The sequence below is a fragment of the Paralichthys olivaceus genome, chromosome 10 (assembly GCF_024713975.1).
Source record: "Paralichthys olivaceus isolate ysfri-2021 chromosome 10, ASM2471397v2, whole genome shotgun sequence".
NCBI classification, from domain to species: domain Eukaryota; kingdom Metazoa; phylum Chordata; class Actinopteri; order Pleuronectiformes; family Paralichthyidae; genus Paralichthys; species Paralichthys olivaceus.
This window is the reverse complement of record NC_091102.1, coordinates 13,168,380-13,191,520: the sequence shown is the minus strand read 5'-3', so window position 1 is coordinate 13,191,520 and position 23,141 is coordinate 13,168,380. Positions and strand designations below refer to the sequence as shown.

The following is a 23,141-nucleotide window of genomic DNA, read 5'->3' as shown; positions in this document are numbered from 1 at the left end:
GGTGCAAAAGGTCATGAAACTCATAACGTCAGTAACGATCATCTAATATCACCTTGAAACATTCTGCAGATGTTTCACACTAAGAATTTAATGAATCAGGTATCTGTAAAATGTTCTAATATCACCACCATACTGACACACAGCATTTCTGATTTATATGTTAAAAATATCCTGATGAAACAAGTTCCTCCCGTTCAGCTAGTAGACAAAATAAAATATGTCAAGTTAACCTGTGGGAGGAAAATGTTTCTGAGTGTAAGTGAGTGAGTAAAAAAAAGGAGCCAACAATGCAGTGGCTCTCTCCCCGGGCGCCTGTGTGCACATGTTGACGTCAAACAACTAGACACCTGGTCATGACTTGAACTCATGCTTTCTAACGTGTTGCCATCCATAAATCGAATTAACTGCAGTTATATCTAGTTAATGGGATTAGAGCGAGGACACAATGTAGGAGACATAAATCTGGTCTGGAAGTCTGCCATGGATTCGGTTCTTTCACATCTCACAGGGTCTCCTTCGCCAGCTGGCAGGGGCTGCTGATCCATGGTGATTTACAGTAATGTCTCCCTATTTTGCTGCAGCTGTGACTTCAGTAATTGTCCAACATATGCAGTATAGCGAAAAGCTAAAAGATAATCCATACAAAATTCTTTTTACATAGGTTTCATAAAAACCTTAGGATTAGTTAGAATTTCTCTTGGTTTGTTTGCCTTCTTGTACTAGAATCCAAAGGATTCAGTGTCTTATTTAAGTCTATAGATATCAGCCACTTTTTTTAGCTTCACAAAAACTGGACGTAGCGGTAAACAGCGAGTCTGATGCTACGGTTCAGTAGGCTATAACCATAGACTGTATATAAAGATGGACGACTTGCAGCAAATCCTGCCTCATCCATGTTAGTGGATTGGACATGATCCATTTTAGGTTGTTCTTACCACACTGCTGTTTCGCTGGTTAATGTTTCTAGTAAATTTGGTTTTAGTTATAAGATGCAATAACAACGTAGTCAAACATCATGACTCAGAGACTAACTCATGATTGGTTGGGCATGTTTATCAGTCTATGGCTATAACCAACAACTTAATTTGTTTTATCAGCGAAAAAACCCAAAGTCTAGAAGTGACAGGTTATGGCTTCTTCGTTTTTTGGGGCTGTAACGCCTTGGCAAGGTGCTGTGACTTCCTCGACTCTTGTTCAATTGGAGAAAAAGTCCAGGTAAACCTGCTGTAAGGTCAAAAACCTTCCTAAAACATGGACCAATGTATACAGGAACTATGAACTGAGCTTGAAGTACAGGCTGGTATAGGTACATTTTGTTATCCATGAGCTGACTTAAACAAGTTGTTTCCACTTGTCTGCTAGCTATAGCTTGATATTTAAACATGACAGTGGTAACAAGCTCATCTATATCTCTGCAAGAAAGCAGATATGTGTATTTCCAGCATGCTAAACTATTCCTTAGAGTTTCAATGTACATTCTACCACTGCTGAAAATTACAGTGATTTTTCAATGACTACATTATACCTGATATGTCAAGACAATGAAAGATTAGAAATTCCTCGCAAAATTCTAACAAATTCTCAGAATTAAGACATAACAGACATTTAAAATGCTCATAAATTGTAAAATACTGATATTTTTATTTTTCAAAAATGCAGCAGAAATGTTTTATGCTTGACACAATCCAGCCATCCGCTGAGTCAACAAACCCATATGAAAAAAATATTAAAACAATCAAACATCCATTAAATGTTACTTTTATATTATTTTTCTAAAACTTCTTTGCTTGCCATCCACAAAATGTTCAGCTTTCAATTTTTGCGTTTTTTGTTGACAATGAACTAAAAATCTCTCATGAGGAAGTTACTTAGGATGAGAGGAGGTTAAATAGGCCTCACTGTGACAAAGCTGCATGTGGTCGCACAGGTGAGGCTGGGAGAGGGGGAGGACGGGCTTGGATGGGACAAAGGAAAGGTTAGGGAAAGGAAAGGAAGAAATAAAAGAGAATAATACAGGAAAGTTATAATATAAGCGGCCTTTGGTTACCGGTTAGGATGACATTAGGAGTTTGGGTTTGGTTAATTGGTTGATACAAGATTTCTATAGCTTCATATTAGCAACCAGATAGTGGCTGGTCTGATGGCACCATATCTCTCCAACATGGCTTATCAGCTGTTTGGAATTTATTTAATAAGAGCTGTATTTGTCCTTATGTTCACACAGAGCAGTAACCACCATAGCGCTCAAACTCTCCTTCAACTTAAACATATTTGTGAAATAAAGCATTTCAACAAGGGATTGGTTGTAGATTTTGGTTGAAAATTGTAAAAGACCAATGCTCCATATAAAAGATATTAAGGCTTAAAACACTACATGTTTAGAGGCGTGTTTGCCTTCAATGTCATATCTCTCACACTATCACACAGATCGTCCATGAACTGACATGGTGGCAGGTCGTAAACTAAACGGTTTGAGTGACAGATTCACATTTATCCTATAGACCATGGGAGCTGCTGAGGACATGACATAATAAATTACAAAACAACTTGGCCGATTTCCTTTAGCCAGCACTGGGTGGCTCAAGCAGGGGCTCGTCCAGAAATACCAGGAACCCTAAAGGTGTTTAAGTCTGGAAAATGCAAGAGAGCATTTTTGGGACAGGCTACGACTCGGGACCCCCTGAATCATCGCCACCTGTCTGTGTACTGAAACATTAATGATATTTGTGTCTACAGGGTATTAAAAGTAAGGCCTTTAATTAAAAATTCAGGAACATCAGGGAAGGGACAGGGAGGGTTTAGGTACAAAGGGTTAAAGGTCATGGTTTTTGGCTGGTGCTCAATCATCAAACCAATATTGCATTATCTACACAGTACAAGCTTCTCATCCAATGGTCAAACAAATAGACAGGATGGAGTGAAGAATGTCCTAAACTTTAACTGCTAAACAAGTATCTAGATGCTTAGATAGTTAATAATTACTGAAATGACTGTGCATAGCAAATACAGCCTTTAAATAAAGGTACTGTGTACATATTACAGAGGGTGAGATAGAAAGACAACCAGCCTTGCTTCAGGACATCTATACAATAATATAGTAATATCTGAAATGAAAGCAATAATGTGGTTAAATAAGTCATGTTTTTAATGCAAGAGCAGGTAAATGCTATAAATCATAATATATCATCTGTATCTTTCCTTTCTATATACAAGGGTTGAACACGTAGCTGGTTAGAGTGATTCTTCAGTAAGTCTGGCGACGCTTCAGAGGCCCTTTGTTCTTCTGAAGCTAATTTCTGTCTCTTGGTACACATTTTCATTTTCTGTGTTTTCCATATCACTCCATCTCACTTCGTCTCCCTCGCTCTCACAGCTGGTAAATCCCTCTCAGTTCAATCTTAATCTCTTTCCCACAAACTGCCTAACTTTTCCTTCAAATAATGCTCTTTTTTTCTTTAACCCCCTTCTTCCTCCCTGTCTGTTTTTACATCCATCTCTCGCTGACAGTTGATATTTTTCTCCTCAGCTTAGTTTGATCCTTGGCAGATAGGGCCTTTGATCGTTTCTTGGAAAAAAAATGCTACATTCACATTTCACAGGTTGTTCAAGTTGGCATCAGCAGTCTGTGTGTGGTATCCCTAACAGCTCAGGTCTGCATCTGCTCTGTTTAGTTGCCGGCTGCTGCTTCGCTGTGCAGCGTAAGTACAGTAGGGGATGTAAACCAATCAATTACTGACCCCTTTTTTTTGCCACAGCGCTCCTCTTCCTCTTCAGCTGGAGAAAAAAAGCAGAAGATTTAATATCCAAAGTGGGTTTTGAGACAGTTGATGGATGTCTTGGCTCGTCAAATTCCAGGTTATGAGCGAATGATGCATAGAACTGCATCTCATGGGATCCAGTCTGTCTTCAGTTCCACATGCAACACACAGCTGTCTGTCTCTTCATCCTGTTACTGAAAATGTCTTTCAGTCTCTCCATCTGTAACAATCCTGCAGGGTAATTAGTAGAGGTATTTAAGTCTTTTGTTTCACGGATGTTTGTGTGTGTGTGTGTGTGTATGTGTGTTTGTATATATATATGTTTGTGTGTGTGTGTGTGTTTTAATGATGTCCCAGTGTGTGCAAGTATTTTGCTGCGGTTATACACGTGTAGTAGAGTGTGTGTGCGCAGAGATGTGTGTGTGTGGCAAGTGTGTATTACTATACGGGCTGTGGTGTGTGTATCCCTGGTGAGGATGCCCCATCCTCATCCCCACCACCGATCCAGGCGTCATGGGGGTCATAGGCGTCGCCGGGGTAACAGGGTGTGACCCAGGGGTCACCGGCAGCGATCCTGGGGTCAGAGAGGTCATGAGGGGGACATCATCAGGTGAGCGGCGCAAGGTTAGGGTGTAATCAGGCGGGCAGGTGAGGCGCACAGTGTCCAGTGTGCTGTAGATGTCCTGGGTGTCCAAGCCGTCCAGAGCGTCCAGGGTGTCCAGAGTATGATGGTGGTGAGTGTTGTTCCTCTCGTCTGCCGATGCTGCATCACACTCGAGCTGCTTCACCTACAAATAAGAATGATTGCAGAGGTGTTGACATGACAATAAGGAAAACAGAAACATATAATTATACATGTGTGTTGCTAAAACATTTTAGAAAAAAGTTTAAAATTCCCATCAAAATTTCCTGAAGCTCAAGATGATGCTTTCAGATCTCCTGTGTTGTTTTCTCACCACTTAGAAGCTGGAGAATATTTTTTCATTTTACTGTGGCTTTAAAAGTCACTAAAAATAAATAACAGTTGCCAATAAATTTTCTGTTGACTAAAGTCAATTAATCAGCCAATCAACCATCATCTATTCCACTTATCCTTTGAGCGTCCCAGGTAGGCTGGAGCTAGTCTTAGCTGACATTGGGCGAGAGGCAGGGTCTACCCTGAAATATCACCATATAATGTGAATGAGTTTCTTTTATGACACTAGTTTAGTTTGATATGGTAAACGTTTGCATATAAATACAAAGTAATCAAATGATGGGTTTTTTTGTAAAACAGCACCTTCCATGCATAGCTCATTTCATTTTATTTATAATCACAAACAATGCAGTAAAAGTTGAGGTCATTAAAGTCCCAAATTTGTTCCAGTCTGCAAACCTGTCCAACAAACCAAAATCCTTTGCAGGGCTAGTGTGTGCTTTTTTAAATTTTATTATTCAGACTAATGTACAGCAGATAAATCACACATATGTCTCTAGTGATAAAACACCACATGAGTAGAAACAACTTTTAACAATTTTAAAACTAAAACACAAAACTAATTAAAAAAATAATAAACCAGCTGCAATGCTCAGCTATATGAAAGTACCTCACTGACAGTAATCTGAGATTCTAAAGCAACTAACAGCTCAAAAGCGGCCAAGTAGTGACTGGATGAAACGGGAGGCAAAAAAAAGAAACAACAAATCAGGTAACTGGACACAGCTCACACATGCATCAAAACACACTCACACAATCACACACTGATGGTGTCTGCTGATCACAGGCTGTGTTTCACAGCAGTGCTCTACTGGCAGCTCCACCGCCAGCTGCTCCACTGGCAAGAGAGGATTTCATTCAGAGAGTCGCAGACGACCTCATCTGGCTTCATGTTACTTACACTTAAAATAACGTGCAAATTCTGAGCAATTAGCACAACTATATTCAGTGTAAGCTAAATAACTAATTCCATGTGTAGCTGTAAAGCACACAGGCAATGCAAACCATTCACCCATTCATACATTGCATATATGGGCAGCACAAAGGGAAACATGCAAATAAAAGTACTATAACTCATCGACTAACCTGTAATGACATCAGTCCTTCCCCCTGTAGGTGGGCGGCGACATCTGCAGGTGTGATATCTCGTCTCGGTGGAGGAAGTGGGCGGGGCCTACGATGCTCCAAACGTCTCTTGTCCTTCTTGTACAGCAGCGCCGCGAACGCAAGGATGTTGAGAAACAACAGGGAGGCTCCCACAGCAATGGTCACAGAGAGTTCAGTGGAGTAGTCCTCATTAGGGATGCGGACCCCGTTTTCTTCTCCGCCTTGCCCCAAAGCAGACTCTGGAGGCTGCGGGGTACCTCCCTGCGAGCCTGGGTGACGTGTGCTGCTTGGAGGCCAACCTTTGGCCAGCCGCTTAGTGTAAGAGTAAGGGGTATCGTCCTGCGGAGAGGGACTATGCGTGAAGGAGGACACCGACTGTAGGAGCTCATTGACATGATGCAAATGAGGCACCAGCTGAAGCCAGAAAGAGATTTTGGTGGCACGGTAGTGGTCTCTGACTCGGGGCTTGAGGCCGATGTGGAGATACAGCTGCTCTTTTGGGGTGTACTTAGACCAGGCCACTTCTTCAAAGCGGTTCGGTTTCGTGTGGATAAACTTGGTGTCTTGAGGAACTGGCTGGTTTGGATCACTGTAAAAAAGGGAAACACAATGACTTATTTATTCACATGTAAGGGTAAGAGATTTGTTTATTAAGGGATAGTCACCAACCCCCCTCAACTCAACAAGTCAACAATACATGGAAAGATTTTCACCAAACTTGCTGTGAATATTACTCGGGCGTGTAGCTCAACATGACTAACTTTCGGAGCTGTTGTGGTGGGGGTATGGGGATAACAACCTCTCAGTAGAAATATGCTTGTTGCATGAACAAGTACAGCAAAACCAGTATCTACGAAGTTTATGCTCTGTCCTTCCTGCCAACATGGCAACATTTTTAACGATGGCCACTGACAAACCGACAAGGGTTGGACTTCATCTGGTGCCGCTGATGGTCAATCTGACTGTGACAGAAGGTCAGTGTGTTTGTGTGGGAGAGAGGGAAAGAGAAAGGCAAAGACCGCTGTCGTTGTGTTCTTTTCGATCCCATTAGTATTCAACCTTTAAAAATTAACTGTGGATCTGGCGGTTTAATATGCAACATTAGCTAGAATGGCACTTAGCAGAATGCATACCTCCACCAAGGCCCAGCAGTCCCCTTATGAAACCACATTTAAATTAACTAGATTCAGATTTTTATTAGGCTCCGCACCAAATTGTAGACACTCATAAATATCAGTCCTCAAAATGTATTCTTCTTTGTTGGGTTTATCAGCGGGTGGCAACCAACGTCAAGGTGCATTAACGCCAACAACTGTGTCCTCTTATTCTTCTTCTTCGATTGCCGTCCGTTCTATTGGCGGGTGGCAGCCCTATCCCTCTGCCAAATTTAATTTGGTTGAGTAGTTTTTGCTTAATCCTGCAAAATAACTAACAACCAAGAAAAAGCAGAAGAAAACATTATCTCCTTGTAGGAAGTAGATATTCACCTGCACATACAAATTCTGCACACACAGCACCCTCTCTCTCATGGGGGATGGGGGGTGGCTGAGAGGGGATGGCATAATTGACAGGTTGTCAAGGGTGACACACCTGATCCCCCTACAAATTGCCTACTGGCTGAAACCATTTACAAAACAATACAGAAATAAAAAAGAAAAAAGAAAAAATATTCGCTCAGCAACAGCGATACAGCTCTGAGCATTTTGACTGTATGAAAGCAAAGTCATCATGGTGAATAGCTGCTAATGACTACAGCCTCCCTCAACAGAGGCCTAAAATAAGTCCCAAAAATGAAAAGCGGCAGAGAATACACCCACATGCTGTCTCTACGGTGTGGATTCCACATATTCATTGAAAGCACAAATACAGTATTTCATGATTTTCAGCTTTTCAAATGTCAGTGAGCTGCGGAGGACTTTTTCCTGCTGGCTTCCGTCCCCCGAAGAGGCTGAGTTTCTCTCTCACTGGCCAGTTTCACCGAACCTGGCACACATCTCTCTAATCAATATCCAAGTATCACACAGACAAACCAGTGGCAAAAAAGTACTTGTACAATGAAAAACAAGTTTTATATTTCTGTACACATAGCTCAAAGGTGGTCTGGTTGCAGATCATTGATTTTAGTCCATATGCCTAACATTTCGGTTAATGCACAGTTCAAGCTCCTGCTGTTTGTACAGTGTGTGGATGTTTCCCCCTCCAGTGAACATAAAAGTTTCAGCGTGTGTGTGTGTGTGTGTGTGTGTGTGTGTGTGTGTGTAGTACAGTGAACATATCCTCAGAAATCCTCTCCCTGACACATTTATTTGTCGATTCGCCGACTTATTCCTGTCAGCAGCTCAGATGTCGTAAATGAAACAGCAGCATGTCTTCTCAGACTTGCCAGTTACAGACAATGTGCTCACTTGTCAATCACCACCTTATGAGCGGGGCACAAAAAGGCAGCCAGCAAGAAGACCTACCCGCACACATGCGCATGGATTTATGTGCCCATGTTGGGTCTTCGAAAAAATACATGAGGTAACGTGACATCCACAGCGCCCCTAGTCTTAGCCAGAGCCTTAACTCAACAACACATGGATGGACTTTCACCAAAATTCATGTGAATATTACTTTGTATCTCGACATGATTAACTTTGGGAGCTCAACGGGCTTGGGTGGGGGTGTGGGAAATGACAACGTCTCAGTAGAATTATGCTTGCTGCTTAAATGTGCACAGAAAAACCAGGATTGACCAAGTTTATGGTAAATCATGACTTCCTGCTGAAGACAGTAACATCTTTATGGATGGCCACCGACAGCCCGCAAACTGTCGAAGGTAGGATAACTCCCATTGCTGCGGATGGTCAGTCTGACTGTTATAGTGGTGGTCAGTGTGTTAATGTTAGAGAGGGAGGGAGGGCGAGGTAAAATATGCAGTCGTGCCCTTTTCAATCCCATTAAGTTTCAACTTTTAAAAATAGTGTGTAAATCCTATGATTTAGTTCGCAGCATTAACTAGAAGAGCATGCTGGAATCTTTACATCCTTCCTTGGGGATTTTCCTTTGCAGTCTGCTGCAGTGGTAACCACAGTAAAGGGCTATAAGCTGGGAGGTGCTTACTTGCATTAAAGACAGTCAAAATATGTGTGAGCACTGTCCTGATTCTGTATTGCATGTTGTGAGATAGCAAGGTTCTGCTGTGATTTAGATCAAGGTCTAGACTGCAGATGCCTCTGTAAATCTGAAGATCTCTCGGTGGAGCAAGCCTCGATTGGATTAATTACTGGTAATTATTCACTTGGAGCACTGCAGAAAGAGGGTCAATCCTCAACAATTACTTTCAACTTGTGTATATCATGTCAGAGCAGAGAGATAAAAGGTGCTCTTATCAGTGCGGATTGTCAGGTTTTTTAAAGTTTTAATGTGGATTTCTCTCTTTAACAACTGCATTTCTTTTAGCCACTGGCAGATAGTTTCACTTTCAATTCAATGAATTAGATATCCAGAATCTTTTTTTTAGCTACTGGCATCATTTGATTTTTTTATTTAACTTAACAGGGGGAGAAAAAAAGCTCTGTCTTCATTGCACCACTTTTTGCCCATAAACAAGTGAGTGAGGAAGACAGAGAGAGGATAAGAGAAGATTTATCAAACTGAGGCCAGCCTCTCGTTTTTCTTTCAGGACACTACCTTGGCTTTCCTCAAGGACTCTTTCAAGAGCGGGGATTCTTTAACTCTCTCAGCCAAGGTCCAAAGAAGAGAGGCCTCGTCAATATTTCGACATGACGGAGAACCCGTGGGCTCCCTCTGCCAAAATTAGTCTGCAGTGCTGCTTTCATGATTGTATCTAAAGTCGCACTGTCTTCTTGTCAGACACCTTTTCAAGGGAAATACATTACAACAACACATCCTTCAGCTGTGAGCTTATTATTTTTCTGAAAAAGTTGTTATTGTATTAAAATATTGCTTATCATGACAGAATAACTTGACAGAGATGCTGGATTTAATCTAGCTCTGCTGCACACATTTGCATTTATTTTCCAAATTGTATCTAACTCATGTAAATTAGCTGCATACAAACATAATTTGCTGGACATCATTTTGCTTAATGCTACAGAAATCAAACCCTGTTATCTTCTCCCTTTTACTCTGCATCTTTGATTATCGCATCACTGTGTTTAAACCCTGTCAGATAACTACACTATACACATGTTTACAATTTACTGGTACAGCAAATTAAACATAAGGAAAAGTTGAAGCAAAGTGGAGGGGCGTTGTGTTGTTTTTCTTGATGACACCATGGAGAATCTTGGCTGTCTCATTTGTAGCTTGGAGGAGATTTGTTCCTGTAAAATCAGGAGTGAGCTGTCCACAGTTACAGCAACAACACTTCATGTTGCCAAAACCTTGTCTCCTCACAGAGTAAAAGAGAAAAGCATGAAAAAGGACTGATCTTTCATCGACAGCAGTGCTTTTCTTTTGCATATTTTAATGTGATTAAATTTCCTGGCTCTCATTCACTAATATGAGACATTGTCTATATGAAGGTGAGGATTATCCATCCATCCATCCATCCATTCATGAATTATCTATACCGCTTATCATTTCAGGGTCACAGAGGGGTGGAGCCAATCCCAGTTGACATTAGATAAAAGGCAGGGTTCACCAGTGTAGAGGATTTTTTTCTTACTTTTGTAAACAGTGCAAGATTTTTCAACATTTTCAACATTTTACCAGGAAATGATTTATAGATTTATAGTTCTTTATTTTTAAAAGTCTGATATCTAAGAGTATGTTATTTGGTGCAGCTTGATTTGAATTTAAGGGGACTTACGGTTGGACCTTCGTGGACATATGCACTGCACTCCACTGAATGTCATTCTAGTTTATTGGTTGGTTTGTCTGTTTGTTTATCAGCAGGATTTTGCAAAAGCTAAGGAGCATACTTTCCATGAAACCTAATGAAAGAATGGGACATGGGCCAAGAAAGAGGCCATTTTTTATCACTTTCTATAATATCCGATATCCAACAGTAGTGAACATGTCATAGCTCACCCAGTCTTGGCAAAGTTGGTCCAGTAAGTCATAACCACTGCGCTCAGCATCACGTCGTTCTTGGAGAAATTACAGTTGAACAGATCAGTGGGTCCCACCATGGGCACGCCGAACACATAGGGCACCTACACAAATGCACACACACATACATGTTGGTATAGTTTACTGTCGGAGTCACATTTCATTCCTTCTATCGACAGCAACTGAATCATGTCAAACTCTAGCCCCATCGCAGTGAAGACAGATACCACTTCATATGCAACTGCAGTGAACTAAGTTCACTGAACTTAAACTCAGGTCATAAGACTCATCTTCAGCTTGACAAGTCATCACTAATACCTCCCCACTCACATGCAACACACACACACACAGATACAGTTCAGTGTGTGGAACATCAGATAATCAAGTGTGCAACTAAATAAAAAAAACATGGAAACGAACAGTTCAAAGCTTAATAAATACCTAAGAGAATATCACCATGATAAACTCATATTCATCTGAGCAGTAAATACACAAGTAAATAAGACAGCTTCCAAATCAGACCTGCAGCAAAGTATATTTCAGATGTTTCATGCTGTAGTGAGTTGCTTGATTTGACTTATTAATCACTTTGAACAGATCAATGTGGCGAAACACTTCAAGGGTATCCAAACCAAGAGCTCCCTATTCATTGTATAAATAATTCAAAAGTCTTTGAGACATTAGTCACCATCATTTGCATCTTGATTCAATTTAGAGTTGTAACCACCCGGTAATTACGTGGAGTTTGACATCTTTTTACTCCTTTCCCTGATATCTACCGTCGCAATCACACTTATTTAACTTCAACAACAACAATCACTAATATTATTTCTTTAAAGTAATACCGCACTGTGAGATCCTTACCTCGTCACCATGGGCAGAGTCAGCCCAGGGCGGAGTGGCATCACTCTGGCAGTGGTGGTAGAAGGAGTAGAAGTAGGTGGGAGAGCCATACTGAGCGTGAAGGTCAGCTGTGGCAATTGCTGGCGCCACCCATTGGTGGTCTGTAAATAGCGCAACCAGAGTCTTCCGTCTTGTCTCTGCGTTGTCGCGATCTGCCCAGTCCGTGTACATGAACCTTCAATGAATACATTTAAAATCAGCCAACAAGCTAATTGGTCACCTGAATAATCAAGCCACATCTTTCTATTAATCAATATAAAAAAATATATTGTTGCTCTTGGGTTGTGCAAAATACAATAGACGAAGAAAAAGAGGTGGAAGCAGCTCACAGGATTGCATAATCCATTCAATGGATAGTACACTTTTAACATGCACTTTATTGAAAAACGTTAGTGGACAGTATAGCCCTATTGACAACACGCTGACAACAGACACACGCCTGTCTACCAACCCATCAATGTCTAGCATACACAGTAGGTTGACGCAGATGACGTAGGTGCTGACAACAAGACATACATGTGTCATACACAAGTCTTCAGTTTGCTCCTTAAATTACAAAATAAAACCAAAATTAACCAGATTAAATGTAAACAGTGTAACAAAGACATGAACCTTGGGTCAGATCTCATGGACCATGTTCCAGACTTAGCTAAATAAACTGACATAATGTGTTTATTACTGAGCCCTAGTTGCTGCTATGGGTGGATTTTTTAACTTTAAGATACACCCTTTTTAAGACTGTTCCAGTCTTAACACTACACTAATCATCTCCTGACACGAGCTTCATATTTAAGGGTCAGTTATGAGAATGGTATCAGCAATGCCACCGCAAATAAATGTATTTGTTAGAATGCCAAACTCCTTTTTGAATATATTCAGACACGCAGTCACTTACCTTATGCTCTCTCTCAGTGTGTCTCGGCCTTCTGGGTATCCATATAAACTATCCACAAAGTCTGATACAGCGAAGTCAAAGTCCTCAGCAGTGACGCCGTCCTCTGAGTCCACGATGCCCTCCACGAACTTCACGCCCTCGCCCTGATTAACCCCCAGCATCACGTCGTAGTTCAGAAATTCCCCCTGCTCCATCAGAATCTGGGGGTCATCCGGTATGACATCACCGTCAATCACGGGGGCAAAAGCTGTGTGATACTTGGCCGGCGTTATGTTCTGCTCCACCAGTTCCCGGTAACTCCGGCCCTGAAGGCAGGCGACCAGTTGGGTGCTGTCATCGATGCCGCAGCCCACTCGCTCGCCAAGCTGTCGGGCGTACTTGCTTGGCTGGTAGTTGACAGCCCAACTGGCCAGAGCGCTGCCGCTCTGGATGATGGCTCTATGGAACAGGTCTAAGATAACACATGAGCACACAAACATGAATACAAACGGGTGAATAAAAGCACAGAGGCACATACATGTATACATGTATGGAGGCGTATGCACCCACACATGCATGCATGAGCATACAATGCATATGATTGCACACTTGAAGGGGTTACACACTACATTTCAAAACAGATGCAGGACAAATAATCCCATTACAAGAACATTGAATGGACATGAATTATTCAGGAGAACAACAGGTCATGGTTATTGCAGCAGGTTCAAGTAGGTGAGGGTTAAAAGATTCAAATAATTCAGCTCTGAGCTATGTGAGTCATTGGAAAGATCTACTGTATGATTCAAAGGCTTATTCAGGCATTTATACCAGTAAATGATGTATTGGTCCACTGGACACCTTGACAAGTTTCATAACCCTAAATGTCAAAGCTTTCCCAGTCCCAACGATCACAGGGGCCTTCCTGTCCATTTGCCTAAACTCTCCACATCTGTGTCATATACATTCAGAGGAGAGCAGCCATTCTGTCTTCCCTTACCTTCAGAGTAATGAGACAAGGTTAGGAGGCTGACACAGGAGGCTCCGGCCCCGGATCCAAACACGGTGACCCTGCTTGGGTCTCCTCCGAAGGCTGCGATGTTCTCCTTCACCCAGCGCAGAGCCTGGATCTGATCCAACAGGCCATAGTTCCCCTTTGCTGCCTGGTCACCGGTACTGAGAAACCCTACAGGCAGAATGAAAGAGGGATGCCTTTAATACACATGGTATAACATATACCACATTATTTAAAATTTATACCACTTTTTTGACTAGTTTGTTTGTTTTATTGCTTTATTTGTTGTTTTTATTGATGTTTGTTTATAACTAGACATTTGTTTTTTCTTACTGCTTTAATTTATCTATTTTCTCTTGCATTAACTTTTTTAAGTTTGTAATTGTGCTGCATTTACTTTCTGTTTTTAATGTGAAGCTCATTGCAAACCATTTTTTGAAAAGTGCTACCTAAATATATATATATATATATATAATATTAATAATAATAGCAATGATAAAACTTGTAAAATAATGAGCCTTACATAATATTATACATCAACACAAATGGGTACACAGTGGGGGGTTGATAGGTTGGACATGCTATCATGGCATCCCCACTGTTAAGATAAATTATGCACGTCTCGTTCATCATATATTTAAAGAGCAAATGAATAAAGAAATATGTACCTCCCTTACAGTCCCTTGGAACTTGAATCAAACCAACAGGGGACATACATATGCATGTAGAGCACTATCAGCTCACACACACAGAGACATCAACCTACACAAATACGTGGTTGCAAATGCAACCATCCCTTATTCCCTTTACTGCTGACTTTATTAAGTAAACACAAAGGATCCTAATGGCTCACTCCACTGCAGTATATCTCATTACTGCAGACACTCGTTTCTTTGAACCTCAAGCTGGCCCTAAACACACAAGAGTATAATGAGCAAGAAAAGCAGCGCTGTTAAAATAATACATTCTATCACTTATGTGCATTTTGTCAGAAATCCCTGTCATGCAAAAATAACATTATATGGATATTATGTTAATTGGATTGTAATAACAGTTTCAGCACGCCTTCAAATATACTGCTAGATGTGTGCCTGCATACTGTAGTGAGATTTAGGTCAGTCGTTCTTTACATTTCAGCAGGAACATGCTCCAATTCCAGCTGATAAGAGAGAGATTAGCAAGAATGAACAGTGTGTATGATTATACAATGTATTGTATTATATGGGCTCACCTCATTCACGCTTATGATGACAAGGGAGGAGAGGAAGACAGCGGTTTGTGAGGATGGATGGTGGATCATGGAGATGATGATGAAGATCATATAGAAGGTGGTGTAAAAACAGAGGATGTAGACAAAATGAAGCATGTACTATAGGATTTGTTTGGTTCACTGTGGTAATTACGTTTTTTTTATCCCAACGTCAAAACTAGACAGAATTTAGTTTCACTCTCAAAGCAGTTGCAGATTTATGCCCTCTTTTAAAATCAATATCTATGAAAGCAATGAAAGCCTCTAAAAAATGGAAAAGACGGCAGGGATCTCTTAAACTGAAATCAATATTTTTGGTTTGTTGAATCTTTTAACCCTTTAAAATGTTTTCAACTCCAGCTCCAGTTTGTTTTCAAAAAATCTCTAAGGAGAACCATAAGTGGCTTTCCTCCTGGAAGAGAAAAATGGCACATACTGTATTATCATGCTTTGTGTGTACACAAAATGTGTTAAAACCACATAAAAAGATAGGGCGGAAAAAAAGGAGAACTTAATTATTTAAGGAGAAAGAGCAGCCAAATGCCCTGAGAATTCTGCCTTTACTTTTGCATTTATTAAAATAAGTCATGATTTGCTAAAAAATTGAAAATATAAAAAATCCACAAAATAACACTCACCCACTACAACATCAATGCATATAAGAGACAAACAAATGATTATGGCATATAAATAAAATAATATTATTGAATAGTGGAAACCAATCAATTAGAGTGAGGACATGATTTAACTTAACCAATAGAATGATCATCTAATACCTCTGGCTTACTGTAATCAATATAAAGGCTGTGACACTACTCAGTGCACATGCCCTCATGCACTGTACAGTCACTGATGTCTTCACTAGCCCTCCTGTGCTCCCGCCCAGGCTGAGGTAAAGAAAAATATATATATTATGGTATTATGTTATTATATATTATAATTACAGCCAGAAAAAAGATTAAGAAGCTTGTATTCTAAGATATTTTTATTCATTCAGCCTGCAAGCTTCAGATACCTGTCTAAAATTAGAAAAACCACTGGGAAACAGATTTTCCCCCGTGCAGAGCCATGGAGGTAAAAAAACAAGATCAGATTAGAGTTGAAGCTAGTAATGGATATAAATGGCTTCAGGGTTTTTTTTTCCTCTAGGGACACCCATTTTGAACATATTTCCACTCAAACAAATAAGAAAATAGATAAATAAATACAAATAATGGCGCTCTGGGTAAAAAAAACAACTCTCTAATGATTTCCCATTTTATAGCTCGTTGAAGGATTAAACAGTCCAGATGGTGATCCAAAAAAAACAATATCTCATTTTATGTATAGAAAATGGTCATTTCCCCAAAGAAATTAGGCAATGGGGAAAATGATACCTATGCCATGATTACCTATAAAATTGGAAGTAAAGAGCAATGGTGTGTACAATTCACAAGTGGACATGGCATCAATACTCTAGTAATTTGGAGCTCTTTACTGATAAATGCATGTCATCCAATAAAAATGAGACAACCTATGTGAAAGGGAAATAGCACTGAATTAAAACAACTTTGAATGTGGATTTAAATATTTAAAAAATACTGAGTTATGTGATTATATGATTTAAACTGTGAACAGAATTGTGGAGGTTTTTACCAGATGTGGTAACTGACCACTGTTTTGGATTAAACGTGTGTATCCTCTAGGGCTGGACGATATGTCCTAAAATGATAACAACAATTTTAAATCACTTGAATTAGTAAATTATTATGATAAATGTCACATTATTAAAGTTTACCTGAGTGACGGCTGTGATTTTAACTCTTCTTTATGATCAGAGAATGATTAACACCTGATTAACAGCAAAACATTTTGCACATCTTTGGTCGATCAATATTGAGTAACTGACTCACTCTGCTTACACAATGCATAAGCCTTATGTCAATATATATTGAACCATTATATTGTTATTGATGAAAATTATATTGCGATAATTGTTGCATTGTTTTACTGCCAAGCCCTAATACCTTCATCCCATACCACTTCATCTTTAATATTCAGTCCGATTCATCCATTTCATTTTTTTAAACAGCTAAAACCCCAACTCATGTGCAGACAATGCATCCAATGCATTCCTTCTAGCCCTTTTTCCTCCCTTAATAAAATGACTATACAGTAGGCATATGATATCACAGAGATAATATCAGGTTACCCAGAGAACCTTGTCAGTAATTGCACTTCTGTTGTTCATGCTCAAAGGTGGAGTGTGCTGCTGAAGCAACACTACAGCTGTTTGAACCCAGGATTGATGGATTGCTGCCTATAGTTTTCTGTGTGTGGAGCCCTACCCTGAAGTGCAACTGACACTACAAAGCCTGTGTTAATTACTATATTATTTGATTGATATATCACAGCCACAATAAAAGTGATTTGAAATGAATGAGAAAGATGCCTAAATTGTAGAATACAGATACAGAGACAGATATGAAGTATGGTCACATCCATATGAACTATATACACTCACAGCAGCTTAAAGTTCCTATGAGCAAAATGTGTACACGATAAATTCGATATAGAAAGATATATAATTTTACCCAGTACTCCCAGGCGGTAGTTGAGTGTAATAACAATGACGTTGCCGTAGCTTGCCAGCACACTGCCATCCATCATGTTACCAGTGCCCTCTGTGTATGAGCCACCGTGGACATAGACCATTACAGGACGCTGACCTCCCTCCTCATGGATGTCTGGGAAAGAGAGAGAAAGAGAAGATGGAGGATGACTGACCGCTTCCTTTTCCCTCCATTCTACCTGTTAGTGTGTCCACATGTCCATTTGTTTTGCATCTCAACCTTTCATCCCCATGATGTGGTCTTATACAAACAAAAGCAGAATTAATCTCTACCTTGCTCGGGGTTGGTGTGTGTGTTCTGTATGACTGCACATAGTGAGGTCATTTTGGTTGGTCCACACCTTCAATGCTTAGACGTCAGATTTAGTTATGACGGCCACAGTGAGGGTAAGAGGCAGGGGTTTGTATTGTGGTAATGAGTGTCCTTACCAAGGAAGAAGTACAAGCATGTGTGTATTTGTGTCTGGAGTCGCATGCATGTGTATGAACCAATATGTATGCATGAGCAAGTCTGTGTCCTTCCCACTTTGCTCCACAAGTAGAGGCGTTAACCCCTTGGCGACTGGCGCAGGTGTCCGCATATTAAGTGTTGGTTCAATAAGTGGTGTGAATACAGAGTTTGGAGGGGATAGGTGAGTGGCGTGTCCCAGATATAAAAAAAAAAACAACTCAATAACTTAAATTATTCACTTTATTTATTTATTTAAGAAGGCTAAGTCAAGTGCCAATATGCAAGTGTCCTGTCCATCACAGGACACTTGCATATTTTGTTCCTTTGTCACAGCCCAAACGCTGGTGGTGTACCTCTCTGGTTAGTGGCCAGTGCCACTTTAATTTGACTTTAGACTGATGATTATTTATTTACCTCTGCCCCCAACAGTGATAGCGTATGGATGTGGGCCACTTGAGGCAATGATGCTGCAGTTGGCTCACACAAAATGGATGTGAGTCCAAAGTGGTCCCAAATATCCCGCAAAAAATGTTCTTGTGTCCTTTTTTGGTAAACAAATAAACCTAAAGAGGCCCATGTGGTAAATGGTGAATATGGCCCAAAGAGCACAAAACAAATTTGGGCCACCTTTGGCAACTTTGGTTGACATGTCCTTTTGCTATTTTGCTTACTTGTAGCCCAGATCTGGCATACGACAGAGGAACACCCAAGTGTCATCATTCCACGTTGTATGTGGGCTGGTTGATCATGTGGCAGAGTAACAGTGTGGATCAAATCTAGGCCAAAATTATTTTACTGAGTCAAAATGCACATCACTGGGTTCTCTTACCTTCTTCAGTGGGCACGTAGATATTGAGGTAGAGACAATCCTCGCTCTGGTGAGTGAGGTAAGTTGCCGCTATATCCAGGTTAGCTGTGAGCCATGATGGCATCATATCTCCCAGCATGCTCCTCTCATCCAGCGACTGAGGGCACACGGGAGCAAACTGTGTCACGTTTCGTATTCCAGGCCAGGGCAGCGGTGGCTCTGGTGGCTGGAATCGCCGGTCTCCCGTTGGAGGCCTTGCGTATGGTACTCCCAGGTACTGGATAACGGGCCCCAGGAGATCTGAGGGCAGCGGGGTCAGCATGCCACGGATGCGTCCCTGTGCCGTGGAGATGACGGGCACGGTCTGCTGCGCCGACACCGGGTAGAAAGAAAGGGAGAAGACGAAGGAGAGGAGGAGGGATAGGAACCCAAATGGGGAGGATAAGGGTGGGAGAGACGATGAGGGAGGGGGAGTTCTTCTGGTCCTTGACTCAGACATGATGGCGTATTTAGGAGTAGCTGGGAGATGGAGGATGTTGAGAGGAGGACGGTGGGACCAGGGTGGACGAGGGTTACTTTCAGAGGTATCCAACACAAAGCTGCTGCTCAACTTGGCCCATAGCACACACGACAAACAGTCCAGGCTCTTGCAAGCAACCTTTTCCCCTTGTGTGTGTTTGTCGTTGATGAATGTGTGTGTGTGTTCCTGTGTGTGAGTCACTGATTCTTTGCCTTTGAGTGTGTGGTGACTCAGTCAGTGAATATGTGTCTGTATGTGTGGAAGTGTTTAAGTGAGTGTGTATGTCCTGGACTGGCGATTCGAGCTTGTGTGTGTGTGTCTGTTTGTGAATGTGTGTGAATGTGTGTGTGAGTGTGTGTGAGTGTGTGTGTGTGTGTCTCGTTATGTAAACAGTAGCATCACTGTTCCTCTGTCACTCTCTCCTTCCGGTCACCCCCATAACAAGCCCAAAGTGCCTCCTGGAAAAGAGAGGAAGAAGAGGCAGAGAGATGGAAAGAAAAGAGGAAGATTTAATTAGTGGTCATTGGAATAATCACAGTGTAAAATTAATACAAATGTCACACACACACCCACAGGAGGGATGCACATGACATCAGAGCGATAGGCTGTGCTACCTCACTGCTGTTCACGTTAAAAATAGATATGAGAGCGATAGATAGGGCAAACGAGATGTTGTCCGCTCAGCTTAACTTGGTGTCAGACTGTCAGGGCTGCTGTGTCACACAGTAAAGGCATATGTGTGTGTATGTGTGTGTGTGTGTGTGTGTGTGTGTGTGTGTGTGTGTGTGTGTGTGTGTGTGTGTGTGTGTGTGTGTGTGTGAGTGTCCTTTTTGAACTGCAGACATATGTCACATTCTCACTACACACTGTTTCATAGATCACAGGACCCTGGTTGAGGTGGGGAGGGGGTTGCAGCGGGTGAGGTTGGAGAGGGGTGGAGAGTCACGTCTCATGCTTAATTAAACCCTGAATACACTGCAGGGCTCCTGACCTGCATGTAGCATAAGGTAGGACGCCTGTGACACACACACACACACACACACACACACTTTGTTCTCTATCTCACTCCCACAGATGCATGCACACACACCTTCATTATGTATCTTAATAATAGACACAGACAGTGATTGTCTCCCTCTCTCTCTCTTTCTCTTCCAAAGATGCACACACACACTTTCTTGATCACACGCACGCACAGCTGCTCCCCAGCCGACACTGCTATCTCTCTCTGAGGGCCTTAGGGCAGAATATTAACACATAGAGAGAGCAACATTAATTTCCCTGTAATGACACACACACACACACACACACACACACACTTCGGACATTAGATTGTAAAGATGACCAGCAGAGGCGACTCATCCCTCCTCCCCATGTTGGACGTGGTATTGTATTGTTGCTGTCCAAGGTGCTAGTTAACATTCCAGTGGTGATCACACACACGCTGATGAATACTGCTCCATTTATCAAGGCAAACCCGCCTGCCACCCTCCTCCTTCTATGATTTCTACACAGAAACAACAGAGCCGCATTCTTTCTTCTCAACCACCGAGCAAAAACAAACAGATAAGAGCAAGTAGGAGGGGAAAAAGAAAAAGAAAGAGAGAAAAAAAACGCTTGGCTGGGAGGTAGATGCAGGAGATGGAGCTGACTACGGCAAAAAAAAAAAAAACACACACACACACACACACACACGGTCAAAAATGGAAAAGCCCAAACCTGCATCCCCGCTGCAGAATAAGAGTGTTAAATGATAAAATGTGTGTTGCATACTGCACCCGGTGAGAAATAGCGCGCACCATGTTCTTCGTCCACCGCAATATTCGCCTCGTGTTTTCGCTGCTGCAGCTTATCCGACGTGCCCGGGATGGGATATGTGGGGGGGAGATACTCCTCTATCACCGCTGCTGCTGCTGCTGCTGCTTCTGCTGCTGATGCTGCTGGTGGAGGTGGTGGAGGTGGTGGCACGTCTCCTTGGTGTGAATAAAAAAGAAACACACACTCACAACCCTCAAGCCTTCAGTCCGAGGAAGGTGGAGGAGGAGGAGGATAAACAAAATTAGAAAAAAATGACGTTTGGGATTTAAGTAGAAAACTGAAGTGTTTCTTCAAGGAATCCAAGGCCCAGGACGTTCAAATGATCAATCTCCCTCTCTCCCTTTCTTTCTCCTCCCTCCCCCATCTCTCTCTCTCTCTCTCTCCCTCTCTTCCTCTCTCTCCCTAGATGCGATTGGACAGTGTGGCAGGCAGCAGCCACTGATCCAATGATAGGCCCACGCACCTATAAGAGGCACAGACATGGAGAGAAGAAGAAGAAGAGGAATGGTGGGAGAGGATGGAGGGGGGAGAGGGGGGCTGACCTGTGCAGGGGAAACACTCACACAGAGAGAGCATGTTTATGCACACTATTACAGGTGCATAAACATGCACACATGGCTCCACACACAACATAGAAGGTCCCATCACATATGCACATGAAGGCGTGAAGAGGACACTCAGTCTCGTTCACACGGACCTGTGGCGAACACACAAACACAACTGCACACTCTTTCTCTCCCACACGGGCACGCTCAGACACATGCACCTTTTGCAAATGGTGCTGGAGTACACAGTGACCTCTTCAGGACCGAAACAGGAGATTCTGTCCCCATTCTATTCAGCTCTGGCTGCAAGCAGCCTTCTCCCTGAGGCACTGTGTGTGTGCACGTGTGTGTGCACATACATTTTTATATCCGTGAGGACCAGTTGTGGCTATAGAGCTTATGGAGTGTGGGGGAAAATATTTCCTAAGGTTTGAGGGTTCAGGTCAGGATCAAGTTTGGGTTAATGTAAATTTTGGGTTTGGGATTTAGCTGTGATGGGGTTAGGGTGAATGGATGGAATGCTTTTTATTTATAGATGTCTTCGCAAAGATAGGAATGTGTTTGTGTGTTTGTGTGTGTGTGTGTGTGTGTGACTATGGTAATGCAGTGGGTCTGCAGACGCTACCAACTGTGTTTGGGAACACTCCTCACGTCAGCACAGCCTGCCGCAGCAGCATTCAGGACTTTCTATTCCTCCCCTCAACAATCCTCCATCCACCCATCCATCTCTTTGTCTGCCTGTCTGCCTCTCCGTCTGCCCATGCACTTGTTTGCTTATTCCCCCGTGTTGCCCTCTATTCCATGTCTCCCGAGTCCTCCCACTCTTTTTAAAATGGGTTGTCTAAGTATATATATTTTTTAATAAGGCAAAAGAAAACAAGCCAGCTTTAGTCCATTTGTGGAAATGTTTTATTTGTGTAGATGGGTTTTCCAGAAGTGATTTAGTACAATAACACTGACTTGTAGTTTGCGTGTTTCAAAGCCTACAGAACCCCTAACAGCCAAAGCCTTGTCACTCATTCTTTTTAACTGGCAGAAAAAAAGCTCTGTGTGAGTATCTATAGCTTTGAGACTTGGTCCAAACAACCCATGGAAGTTCACCATAAAAGCCAAGGAAAACTCAAAAACTGACTATGAGTGTAATTGCAAAAGTAAGCGACAGCAATTTTCTGGAGACAAATCACATGCTGAGAATGCAACAGGATTTGAGACAAACCGCTCAGTAGGCAGGTTCGTAAATGACCCCAGAAATATCACCCAACTGAATCCAACACGATGATTTTGGAGAGTTGTTCAGGGGTCACGCTTGGATAAGAGATGATACATAGAGTCTATTATCTGGATAAAGGATGAAAACAAACCTCAGAGTCTGATTTGAAATTGGACTCAGTGGCAATGAAAACATGTGAGCGACAAAAGCATCACTTCAGTCTTGTCAGAGAACAAAC

At 41.8% G+C, this 23,141-nt stretch overlaps 1 protein-coding gene across 2 annotated transcripts; it reads right to left on the bottom strand.

Annotated features, from left to right (window-relative positions):
- Nucleotides 1–1,607: 1,607 nt before the first annotated feature.
- Nucleotides 1,608–21,590, bottom strand: LOC109631061 (neuroligin-4, X-linked-like). 2 transcript variants are annotated; one of them, XM_069533224.1, is made up of 9 exons: nucleotides 21,109–21,590; nucleotides 18,832–19,788; nucleotides 17,514–17,666; nucleotides 13,677–13,862; nucleotides 12,698–13,148; nucleotides 11,764–11,977; nucleotides 10,879–11,003; nucleotides 5,821–6,430; nucleotides 1,608–4,546 (listed from the first exon to the last, which is right to left on the bottom strand). In XM_069533224.1, exons 2-9 carry the CDS (start codon nucleotides 19,307–19,309, stop codon nucleotides 4,139–4,141), a joined length of 2,625 nt encoding a protein of 874 aa, XP_069389325.1. In that variant the 5' UTR covers nucleotides 19,310–19,788; nucleotides 21,109–21,590; the 3' UTR covers nucleotides 1,608–4,138. The 2 variants fall into 2 exon arrangements, with proteins under 2 accessions (XP_069389325.1, XP_019945206.1); XM_020089647.2 differs by having other exon boundaries at nucleotides 21,130–21,590.
- Between the last annotated feature and the right edge of the window lie 1,551 nt (nucleotides 21,591–23,141).